The sequence below is a fragment of the Desmodus rotundus genome, chromosome 5 (assembly GCF_022682495.2).
Source record: "Desmodus rotundus isolate HL8 chromosome 5, HLdesRot8A.1, whole genome shotgun sequence".
NCBI classification, from domain to species: Eukaryota; Metazoa; Chordata; class Mammalia; order Chiroptera; family Phyllostomidae; genus Desmodus; species Desmodus rotundus.
The window spans coordinates 51,286,857-51,299,097 of record NC_071391.1 but is presented as its reverse complement, the minus strand read 5'-3'; the positions used below and the strand labels follow the sequence as shown (position 1 = coordinate 51,299,097).

Below are 12,241 nucleotides of genomic sequence, written 5' to 3'. Positions count from 1 at the left end.
AAAACCCCCACCTGTGCCCCTGGCCCAGGTCCACTAGACGTAAGTCCTTGAGGGCAGGTCCAGGCCTTGGTCACCCCTATGCGCACCCCCCCCCTCATTCCCTATGAAGGGCTCAGCAGTACAAGAGCTGCCTTCAGGGGCTTTTTGTTCAACTGAACTGATCTGAATTCCTGTGATTCCCCACCCCACCTGCCCTCCCCTATGGCTTGGGAGTTTCATTTCCGCCTCCAGCAGAAAAAGATGACTTTTCTCATTGCTCACCACAGCCATGCACCTGTTTGGCCTAAACTGGCACCTGCAGCCGATGGAGGGGCAGATGTATGAGATCACGGAGGACACAGCCAGCAGTTGGCCTGTGCCAACCGACGTCTCCCTGTATCCCTCAGGGGGCACTGGGTTAGAGATCCCTGACAGGAAAGGCAAAGGAGCCACAGAAGGTAGGGTTGCTGTGTTGTCCGTGTCGTGAGTCCTCTGTGTCTGCCTTTCAACTGAGGAGACTCCCATTATGCGCGTCATGTGCCTGACTCACAGCTCCATGCTCTGGCGCTTCCTCCATCCCTCTGCACTCCACGCCGGCCGCCAGTCCACCCATGTCTTCATCGCAGTTCCTTGTCACTGTGAGCTCATGGCAGGGCTTGGGCAGGGCTCATTGTGCTCCGCGGGGTCCCATCTCATGCCTTGAGGGAAGCATTATGGGTTTGCGCACTGCTGGGGTGGCCATCCCTGATTGTGTGGGGTCCAGGCGAGCTCTTCTGGGGCAGCCTCATGGGATGAATGGGCATCTCCAGGAGAGGGGCTTGGTGAGGTGGTAAGTGGTGTGTTGTCACTGAAATATCCTTGGATCCTTGAGGTTTAATGGAAACACCAGTTCAGGTATTCTAGCAGTTAGCAGCCATGTGACCATGAGCACGTCACTTCACTTTCCTGAGCCCCGTTTCCTCATATGCAATAACAATAATCGTTAGTGTTTGTATAGTGTGTTTCAAATATTTTTGCCAAGAGCATTTCATCCTCACAGGGATTCTGTGAGGTAAGTGTAATTAGGTGTACCTGTTCTAGAGGCAAAAAATGAAGGTCCCATTAATTAAGGGGCTTGGTCAGAGTCACCCACCAGTAAATAAGGGATTTGGGCATTGGGGCCCAGGTCTGTGTGACTCTAGGACTCTTGCTATCTCCACAGTCGTCCTTCCTGACTAACCCTGCAGTTACAAGATCCTGACGGAGAGGTGGGTGAGAAATCCCACTGTACAATGAGACGTGAATTTGGTTTTCTATCATTGATGAAAATAGTGGTGACATTAGGAGCTTGGTATTCTTAAATGGGCCATCATCAGACCCACACTCTGAATTTCTTAGGGGTCTTTTTAACATGCCATTGATGCAGATTCTGTCACTGTCAGCTAAGAATGACACAAACGCACAAAAACTGGTACGAGGAAAGATGTCTGAGCTTGCGGGCCAGTCTGGTGGTCCTTCTGGGCAGTGCGGCCATCTGTTCTGCTGCACCTGCTGTGACCAGCTGTATCTCTGGTGTTACCTCATCAGCAACATGGTCATAGCTGCCTCCAGCCCTGTCTGTTTACATCTTCCCTTTCCTCTCAGTTAATTTTGCGGTCATGGTTTCTGAGCTTCCCTGTCCTTTCAAGGATTTGCCTTCCAGGCATTGGTTTGGTTTACAGGATAGCATTTGCTTGTTGGAGTATTCATTCATGACCTCTGAAATGATGGTCGGAAGGCCAGAATCAACTTGATCATTTTTATGGAGAGGTAACTGGGGTTGTTCCACAGAGCCAAATAAGTACCCATGCCTATAATTTGAGGGGCAAAGCCCATCTTTTTCTTTATAAAGATTTTAAGATTTAAAACCTTAAATAATTTACACTTTCTTGGCCCCTTATTAGGATATGAGGGCACATCCATAGGGCCATGGGAAGAGCTCCTGTTTAGGAGTCAGGAGCCCTGAATCGAAGCCCAGCTCCTGCCCACTGCCCTGTGATGTCACCTTTAGCAAATCCCTGGAATAGGCCTTCTGGACTCCATTTTCCTTATCTTTAAAAGGAGATTGTTGAGCTAGGTTATCTCTAAGACCCTTTCTAAATCACAAGTTCTACATATGAAATTAGTGATAGAATCATCATTTGACTAACCAGATGGCTCTTCAGAATTTTTTTCAAGTTGGCCCTGTCCGTGGTCCTGCTCGTTGGCGTGTGATGCCCAAGCCAGTTGGCAGTGTCAGGGGCTGCAGGTGAACACCAGAAATGAAGACTGTCTTTAGATCAGCATGTACAAATGCAGACTAAATAGACATTTCACCCTAGAGCTATTGGCAAAGGGTCTCATTTAGCAAAATGCTGGTTTTTCCTCCATGATCCCTATCAAACATTCTTTAAACAGGAATTGGATGTATCTGAAATCTTCCACTCTAATGAAATTAGTTTGTGGGTTGTTTAGGCAAGGAGCAGGAGGTGCAGATAAGAGACTAAATGAAATTGCCCCAGCTTATTGGTTTACTTTAATTGGAGGATTTTTGCTTAAAGGGATTATCTGTCATTACTAATGCAAATGGAAACCCTTTTTACAAACCCCTAAAACACAATGTGGTGCTGGAAAGTAGTCAACCTCAAAAGCAATTACTGTGACAAAAAAACATCAGTCTGGGAAAACAGAGGACAAAGCTTTCTATAGCTTATGTGAGACCACATGGTCCTTAATTTCTTTTGCCCTGATCAAACCTGTGTCTACTCAGTTTATGTTTTTACTTGTGATGTTAAAAATCTAGTTCCCTAGTCCTGGCTGGTATGGCTCAGTGGATTAAGCGTTGGCCTGAGAACCAAAGGGATGCCGGTTCGATTCCCAGTCAGGGCACATGCCTCAGTTGCAGGCCAGGTCCCCAGTGGGAGGCATGTGAGAGGCAACCACACGTTGATGTTTCTCTCCCTCTCTCTCCCCTTTCCCCTCTGTCTAAAAATAAATAAATAATCTTTTTTTAAAAACCTAGTTCCCTAGACACATCTCAAGGGGGGATTCTTGAACCCTGATCTGAGTGCACTTTTGCTGTCCCTTCTGAGGGTATCAAAGAGGAAAGCTGATTCCAGAATTAGGATTAGAGACCCTATTCCACAATGGTGGGGGAAGCAACTGGGTATGACGGAAGAAGGATAAAAGGGTCTTGGGGCCTGACTGTCCAGGGTTTGACTCCTGGCCCTGCCATTTGTCAACTCTATTGACTCGTGCCAGGTACTCCATCTCCTTCGGCCTTCGTTTCTTCATCTATAGAACGAGGATGAAACCTAAAGAGGCGCTTGACAAATATCCATTCCTTTCTTCTTGGTATTCAAATCCAAAGCCATTGCATATCAGTTATTATAATCTCGGAAGTCCAGACTAATTAACATTGTATCCTTAAAGATCCTGGAAAGGTCCAGGCATTTTTTGAGTATTTTAAAAGGATATGTTTCCTTTAACAATGCAAATGAAACATTTTCCATGTTCACCATGTCTTTGAGAATAACATCAAACCGCAGCATATACTATATTTTCAACCTGGCTCTAACCATTTCAGGGTTGTCATAGGACAGAAACCAAATACAGCAGCTTTTGCAAGTAAAGCCACAAGAACTTATGTTATACATTAATGGAGAAGGGGGGGAAAGCCATGAATAAACAAGCATTTCTGATGGTTGAATTGGTGGGCTAGGGATAGCATTTTCTTCTCTCTGCAGTGAAATCAAAATTGCCCATCAGTTTGAACCATGCAAATTGCTGCACGCAGGCTCAGCTGGGCTCTCCAAAATGAAACAGCTTATTTTGATAACCAAATAAATTTCAAACAGTTGCTAAGGAAACTAAAGGATCCTTTGTGCAAGTTGTTGCATTGAAAATAACCAAAAAGGATGGAAGGAGGGGGAGAATATTAATTGATTAGGAATGTAGAACCTATGTTGATAGATCTCAGTTCAGGAAAGTAAAGGCTGTGATTGGGTAGTGTGTGGAATTTCAGTTCTCTCAAATCTCTAGTATTTTCCTGAACTGTCCAATCGTTTCAGAATTTGTTGGGAAATGTCTTTTATGGATTTGATTGTATATTTGCACAGCATTGCTATAGGAAACCTGAATTTGTATGTATTTACAAAGAAAAGGGCCATCACCAGTCGAATCTGCCTTGTGAAACCTAATCATGCTGTTGGTGGTCCCTAATTCTGAGTTAAGTCTTTGGTACTGTTTGTTAAGCTTCTGGGGGCACCCACTGTTTGAATAGTGTCCTTCTTATGAATGTTTGAGATGGTGACTGTCACCTTTAACTTTGAAGCCTGTTTGCAGGCTCCCCCTTTATAAAAAATGTCAACTTTTCCTGTACCAGGATGCCAGGAAGCTCATCAGTGGGCCTTGCATCTGCCTGATCTGGCCTTGGTATCCAGCCTGCTGGGACTGCGCATTAAAAAATTGGGCTGTTGCTCTTGAAGAGGGTCAGCGCACCCTGCCACCACTGAGAATGTCTTGGAAGAGTTGTAATTAATCATCCATCAATGTAGGCTCTTAGAAGCCATATTCTAACAAAAAGAAAGCCAAAATGGCCTCATATCTCAATGGTTTCTTAAGCAATCTGAGCCTCAGTATATATGTTTTGATAGTATGAGAATTAACTGACCCAATATACATGAAGATGCCCACCATATAGTTAGAGCTCATTAAATGGTAGCGAAAACTACTACCTCTACCTTCACTGCTATTACTACTACTACTAATACATTATCATCATCAGAATGTACGTAGGGATAAAAAGAATTTCATACACAGGGGTTTTCTCCTCTAGTTACCTCTGCCTTCTACCCTCTCTCGTTATTCCATCATTGGTGGGTTCTGCTGTGCAGTCGGATATTTTCTGTCCTAGTGCTCACAGCTTGGTGCTCAGAATTGAGAACAAAGAACCTTAGGTTATAGGATCTGGAAAGAAGACAGCAGTTAGGGTATTTTTAAGGCAGGAAAGGATGGAGGTGGTTTCACTCTGAACAGCCCTCAGCCCAGCCAGTCTAATGCCTCTTTCCAATCAGCCTGAGGTATACTCGACAGGCCATAGCTCTTTCCCTGCAAAGCTCCCATCTCATCCCTGGAGTTAGTCCAAGGGACCACTGGGGACCAGAGGGGAGGAATAATAGAGGCTAAAGCCCCAGGTGGGGATCCTCCTTCCCTTCTCAAACATCACCCTCAGGATCTGGACAGGGCGACTTCTGGTCCAAAGTCACTTTTGAACCAAAGTTCCAGGGTGGCCCTCACTGTCTCAGCCCAAAATGTCAAACTCCTGGCTGGGGAATGGGCGCCCTAGACCAGACTTTGTTATTTTGATTCCATTGTGTACACACCAAAGACAATTTTTTTCCTCCCATTTTGTCCTCCTGAGGTGAAATACTAGCATGTTAGAGAAAATTATTCCCCTTCTCCCCCTCCCTTCTCTGGGGTAAGTGCCAACAACTTATTTATGCCCCTGGGGCCCACAGACCTCCCTCAAGAGTCTCTGGGCTCTGCCCCTGAGCTGTGAGGCTAAAGTACACAGCTGATACAATAGCTGCCTCCTGAAAACATGCTCACTGAAGGGGAAAATGAAGTGTGCATGGTTTGCCAGCAGTGTGCCCAGATGCAGGAGAAGTTTGTATTTGTTCTCAAACATAGGAATTATTGGAAAGCAGGCTATTCTCCCATCTCACCAGCTCCGGCTCCTACCTACTCACAAAGGAAACGAGCCCTTGGAATTAGCAGTCTTGGCCTTATTTCTCTGCAGTTTCTGGGAGTGAAAAGCTCAGAACTGATTCTGCTTTTGTTTCGTACTCCCTCAGAGTTCTGCTTCCCAAGCAGAATTAGAAGCTGAAGGACATACTACTTTCTACCTGGACTGTGAAAGGATTGTGGTATTGAGAATTCAGAAATCAGATAAAGAGTGAGAAAGTAATTCTCTTCCGTCCTAATGCTTTGCAAATTTGGCTTCTGTCTTTGAACTTTGAACCGGGTTGTGGTGGTTTGTGAGCGTCTACATTTTCAAGGTAAAAGTCTAGGGCACATTCCTTCCATAAGGGAATTAAACACAAGCTTTCCCATGCTAACAACAGAATACCAGTGGTGCTTACACGTAGAGCATGCAGTTTAACTTTTTTTTGTTGGCATATTTTAATTAAAATAACATTTAACGGTTTGAAGCTAAAAAACCTGATGTTTCTGCCTGAGAGTGTGTAAGGGAATGATAACATATGGAGAAGTTTAACATTTAAATTGAATTGTATTATTTAAAACAGTAAAATATTTTATGACTGCAACAATGCCCTGCCAAGCTCCATTTCAGCATCAAATGCGCTTTGTACGGAATCGCACAAAGCTGGGGAAAAAGACGTTTTAATTTCTTATTCCCCAAATGCTTTTTATGAAAAGTTCCCATAAACGTGTTTGCTTTACAAATGGATTCTTGTTCTCTGAAGTGTCTCTTTGAACATCCCTAACAACAGGACAGGCTTGGAACTAGGATGCCCAGGGGGTGCTTTCTAATGACAAATGAGATGTTGACTTTATTTGGGTTTTCCATTGTTTTAGGGGTGATCTTCTAACAGCCCTGCGGTCTCCTGCCCCCTCCCAATTCCTCAGAAGGCCAGTGTCTGGCAGGAAGTTAGGGTGTATATTTTTTATGTGTGAATGTGCCTAATTACTAAATAGAGGATGTTGGTAAGCAACCTTCCTTCCTGGCACTTAGGGTGTCCCCAGGAAGCTGTCACTCTCTTGACTGGTGAAAGAAAAAAATGGTCAAGAGACCCTACTCCTAACTAGCACCCCTCAACCCCCTGCAGCCTACAGGGTTGGGGGCTTGGGTCAAATTTCCGAGTATGTCACAGGCTTTAAGCCTGAATTTGAGAAATTGCCTCAACTTTGCCTCTTTAGCACAAAAATGATATTCAAAGACTTCCACCCCAGACAAAGAAGCATTTTTCCTCCTTTCACAGAACCCTCTTTCTCATCTTCCCCAACCCTGCTAGCCCTGCTCTCAACACAACCACCCCTCCAGCCCCCGCTCCCGCCCCCCATATCTCAGCCTCAGGACTTGACTTCCAATTACACATAAACTAGTGAACTTGCCTTACTCCATTCAGGCCATGTTTTCTGCTGCTGGGGGAGCCATTCTTAGCTGGCAATTCAGTGACAGCACCTTCTTTCCTCTAGGCATTCTATTTTAGTGTGCACGTTTTCTCACACACACACACACAGAGTCAATTCTCATGTGACCGCAAATGATTATATTTAGGATCAAAATATATCTTAACAAGCTGTGGAATTATGCAGTAAACAGATGGCCCTTGGGGAGGACCCATACTGCTTTGGAGGAATGAGCATTTTGAGCAGAACAATCTGAGTATCCCTGGAAAAGCAGTTCTGGATGTGTTTGCTCTTCAGTGGGGGACCTGGGGAGGGGCGCTGGCAGCAGGGCATCGTGGGGAGGAGTGTGGGCGCAGGGAAGTCCTGCTCCTTCAGACGCAGCCGGTGCTCGATTCACCTGTGTCTAATCATGATGTTTTTGTCTTCCCTTCCCTGTATTTTGGTAGGAAAGCCCAGTAGTTTCTTTCCAGAGGACAGTTTTATAGACTCTGGCGAAATCGACGTGGGGAGACGAGCTTCCCAGAAGATTCCTCCTGGCACTTTCTGGAGATCTCAAGTGTTCATAGACCACCCTGTGCATCTGAAATTCAACGTGTCTCTGGGAAAGGCGGCTCTGGTCGGCATTTACGGCAGAAAAGGCCTTCCTCCTTCACATACACAGGTAACTAGAATCTCACACGCCTGGGGCACCTACCTCAACACCTAACCCAAAGACGAAATCTAATGCTTAAACCTGTATCCTTCAGCTTGGAGGGAATTCTATACGTTCGCTAGCTCATTCACCCTTTTGGCCTCTCTCAGAGCCTGCCTTTCAGATGAGTAGGTTTACATCCTTGGGGCTTTGTAAAGGGAGGGAATTCTAGGAAATTTTTTGATTGCCTTCCTATTGTCGCCCAGTTTCCCAAGTAAAATTATCTGGGAAATGTAATCTAGAGAAAAAAACATGCACTTTGGAGTCAGACAGACCTGAGTTTGAATCCGCTCATTATCAGCCACCAAACCTCAAGCTTATTACCCTATCAAAGCCAGTTTCCTAATCTATCAAATGCTGATAACAATCCCTACTTTGCAAGGCTGTTGTGAAGAATAACGTTTATAAGGCAGCTGCCGCAGGATGCAGTTCGGAATTAATGTTACTACCCTAGCCTCTTGCGTTCTTTCTCTCCTTCGGAGTTTCCCCTTCACTCAGCCAGTGCGCACCGGAAATACTAAGTAAACTCGTCCGGGATGATTGACGCATTACCGGTCATGATGTGTAAGGAACAGCCTTTTGTAATGTCATCCCAGCTCCAGGATTGGAGTAACATAAGTCATAGGTATCTAGCACACATTCCCAGGCCAAATGCAGGCTTCCTAGCACCAGTTGCTATTTAAGATTTTTAGGTAAAACCTAGATACATAGACACATTTCCTAAGGGTGGAGTCACAGAAAAACAGAGAGAGCCTGGCCCCTGATTTGTTGTTGTAGAACTGCGATGCTAGTCCTAGACTTCACGCCTCCAGACGTGTTTACAAAAGGTAGAATAAACGCCTGTCTTGGTTTTTTTAGCAAGACGGATAGATGGCTCAGTTTGCTCGCTGGTAGGTCCATAGAACCTGCCCACCTGCCCGTCGTTAACATTGTGTGTCTGACTTCTCTGGAGTCTCACACTAGCAGGCTCCGATCAATCGGCAATTGTGTTCAACACAGCATGTAATTATTGATAGGGTTTTGAGCTAATCAAGTTAAGTTCCCCTAAAACTGCTCCCTGAAACTGGAGCGCTTAAAAAGGATCATTGACAAAAGGAAGAGAGGTGTAAATCAACTTTTCATTTGCTGCACTTGGCTGACATTTAAGGCACCTCCAGGGCTCCAGTCCCTCCCCCACACCCGGGTTTCCTGGAGCTGGAGCTGGAACAGTCAGGAAATGGCTGCGTTGGTCATCATGTGCCCACCTTTGGAAAAGCACGCTTGTCCTGGTATAAACTCAGCCAAAACTGTAGCAAAAGGAGACCAAAAGAGAATCCACTAACTATGGGGCACTCACAAGAGAATAAGCAGACTATTACCATGAAAAAATGGAGTCTGGGGAGGCCTTGGGGTTGGCCAATCAACCTGCATGTGGCTTTGGCCTCTTTCGCTTGTCGCAGGTCGTGTTTCCTGGGGTTTTCTCCGGGGCAGCCCTGAGGAAAGAAGCTAGCATTGTGGTGAAAGCGGATCCACTACTAATTATGCTTTCTTTGTACTTTAGTTTGACTTTGTGGAGCTGCTGGATGGAAGGAGGCTCCTGACCCAGGAGGCACGCAGCCTGGAGGGACCCCAGCGCCAGTCTCGGGGAGTTGTCCCTCCCTCTAGCCACGAGACTGGCTTCATCCAGTATTTGGATTCAGGCATCTGGCACCTGGCTTTTTACAATGACGGGAAGGAGTCGGAAGTGGTTTCTTTTCTCACCACTGCCATCGGTAAGGAACTACCATCCCTCAGGGGTCTGTGGGGTATTGTCTGTTTGCATGAGAAGATGTCTGGGAGCTGAAGGTGACCAGGGAATGTGTGTAGTCCAGGGCTGTAATGCTGCCTGCAGTTTAGCATCAGTCCAACTTGACCAGGCCTGCTGGACAGGGGATGGGAGTGAGAGGAGGAGCTGGAAGGCCATCCTGGGCTGGCACCTGAGCCCCGAGCCCACTGCCGTTCTGGTGTTGTCTGGGGCACGGTGTGTGGACCAGTCTGGGGTAGGAGAGGCACTAACAGTGAGATAGGAACCCTGGATGCCCGACCGCACGGAGGCAACATTTCTCTTCTTGAAACTTCTGCAGCACCTTTATTGTTTTTAATAGTCTCCCTGGGTTCAACTCACTGATTTGTTATTGGAGTTTTTCTGGGGCATTTTTTTGTTGGTTTATTTTGCTTTGGGAGCCATCAACTCCTGGCAGATGCGACAACAAGATAAAGGCTTGGAGGGCAAGGGAGACTAGCAGTGTGGATGGCTGAGTGAACAATGTAAGCAGTCACACCGGGGGTTGTTGGGAATGGAGATGTCCTGATCTCCGACAGAGGGGGAGCCCTGGTGTCTTAGACACGCGCTTAATGCCTTCACTGTCCCTCCCAGAGGGGGAGGGCCGTAGCTCTCGGTTCAGCAGGAGCCCCTTGGCCGCCTCCCAGGCCTGCGGGGGTCTGGAAGCACAGCATCCTATTGTAAAGAATGTCTCCCCTTCACCCACACATTCTATAGACTTTGTGTCCTCCTCACGTCACCTATGCGTGCAGTAGGATGCAATGGTCAGTGGTTCGGGTCAGAAAACATTTTTTCTGAGTTCATGTAGGATGGGCTGTGACGTGGACTGCAGACAAAAATTTCCTACAGGAAAATAAAACTTAGAGGAAGACAGCACACCACTGAACGGACCACTTGGAGATGAGGTTGCTAGTTAATGAAAAGTTCTGTGTGGTTTAGAGTTTACCTCAAAACGCTGTCTCGGTCCTTGGCTGGGAGTCTCTCTGAATGAAAACCTCTGACTCTGGTTGTTGGTTTCTAACACTCTTGCAAGACCCTGGCTCTTTTTCGTAAACAGCAGTAGTCCTTTTCCAGCCACCTTTCTCTTATTTGTAATCTTGCCCGTAGTGTTGAGGCAGAGGATCCCTGCCCAGTAAATACAGGTGTGATTTATAAGTGTCTGCTCAAACTGCGGTCTTCAGGGGTGGAGGTGCGACCACCCGGCAGTATCAGCTCAGATGCAGGAACTACCACCTGTGCTGTCCTTGTTTGAAAGTGTCTGTCCCAGCTGCTGGTCTCTGAGTGTCTGAAGGACAGGGACTTTGGCATAATCTTCTCTGCCTCCCCAACGCCCAGCCAGGCCCTGACATGCAGTGTCCCTCAGTCACTAAGGAAAGGAGCATGAGTGTGGCCTTTCCCCTGCGCAGCCCCTCGACCCGCTGGACAGCAGCCGCCATGCCGCAGGTGCAGTTCTGTGGTTTCCTCCCTGCATGCTGCCTTGTGAGGAAGAGTGGGAAGTGTGCTTGGGTCTGAATCTCCTCCACCCACCTGTGATTTGACCCTGCACAAATGACTGAAGTTTTCCAGCCCTTGGTTTCTCGAGGTCCTGGAATTGGAGGCTGCCCCCTGGAATTGGAGTTCAGCGGCTGCTCTGACCCAGAGGCTAACAGCGCAGCCCCATTCTGTCACTGGAGAGCCAGTGCTGGTCCTTGCCGTCAATGAGGCTGTCACTTTGTGGGGTTTGCCAGCCTCCAGACTCAGTTCCTGCTTTCTTCCCAGACAGGGCAGCTTCCCTTTGGGGACACGATTATCAAGTCATTAGCAGGGCTGGAGTTACAGCTCAGTGGTGTCACAGCCTGCTTTCTCTTAGACATGGTTCACCAACCAGTGTGGAGCCTCATGCTTGCTCAGAACTAAGCACTCGTATAATCAGAGTTCGTTATCTGTAGTAACCGAGCATAAATATGAAAGGACATTAACACAAACCCCCAAAGAAAGTGACTTTTAATTAGGATATCCTCTTAGAGGAATAAAATATAGGTACAGCTAGTTGCCCTTACCAACTCTTGGCTTGTTGCAGCTTGCTAACCTGCTTTGTCGTAATTAAGGAGATGGTGGTGTTTCTCCCTCTGGTTCTCCTCTTCTCACTTAAATGATGAAATCTATCTTTACCTCTCTTACCCCTATAACATCTTTCAGAGCAGGTAAGCTATCCTGCGCTTCTCAGAGCCTTAGGAGCCACCTGATGTCTTGTTAAAATGCAGATTTTGCTTCAGCAGACCTGGGCGGGTGCCTGGAGTCTGCATTTCTCACAAGCACCTGGTGACATCCGTGCTGCTCCTTTGCAGACCAGGGATGGTGGCATCTTATGGGTGGTCTCAAACATTGTTGTACAAAGGAGATTCCTGGGCCTTTGCCCCACGAATGATGACCCAGCGGGCCTGAGGTAGAGCTCAGGTGATCCCAATGGTCTGTTAACTAAGCTTTGAAAACCAATGGCGTATAAGCCCTGATTTCCATTCCTTTCTTCCGTTACTGCCTCACGTCAGTGCCGTGACGATGGTTAGTCAACTCACCTCTCTGAACCTCATCTCTCTTGTCTGGAGAATGAAATAGTAATATTGCTGGACGATCCCCAT

At 46.8% G+C, this 12,241-nt stretch overlaps 1 protein-coding gene across 8 annotated transcripts in view; it reads left to right on the top strand.

Moving 5' to 3' along the window:
* TENM4 (teneurin transmembrane protein 4) overlaps positions 1–12,241 on the top strand; it is a 737,502-nt gene that overhangs the window by 544,242 nt on the left and 181,019 nt on the right. For 7 of the 8 annotated variants that reach the window (XM_053924565.2, XM_053924561.2, XM_053924560.2 and 4 more), the window contains 3 exons: positions 267–437; positions 7,578–7,792; positions 9,363–9,573. In XM_053924565.2, coding sequence (XP_053780540.1) covers positions 267–437; positions 7,578–7,792; positions 9,363–9,573 — 597 coding nt within the window. The remainder of the gene's footprint in view (positions 1–266; positions 438–7,577; positions 7,793–9,362; positions 9,574–12,241) is intronic. The other variant, XM_053924563.2, reaches the window with a different exon arrangement.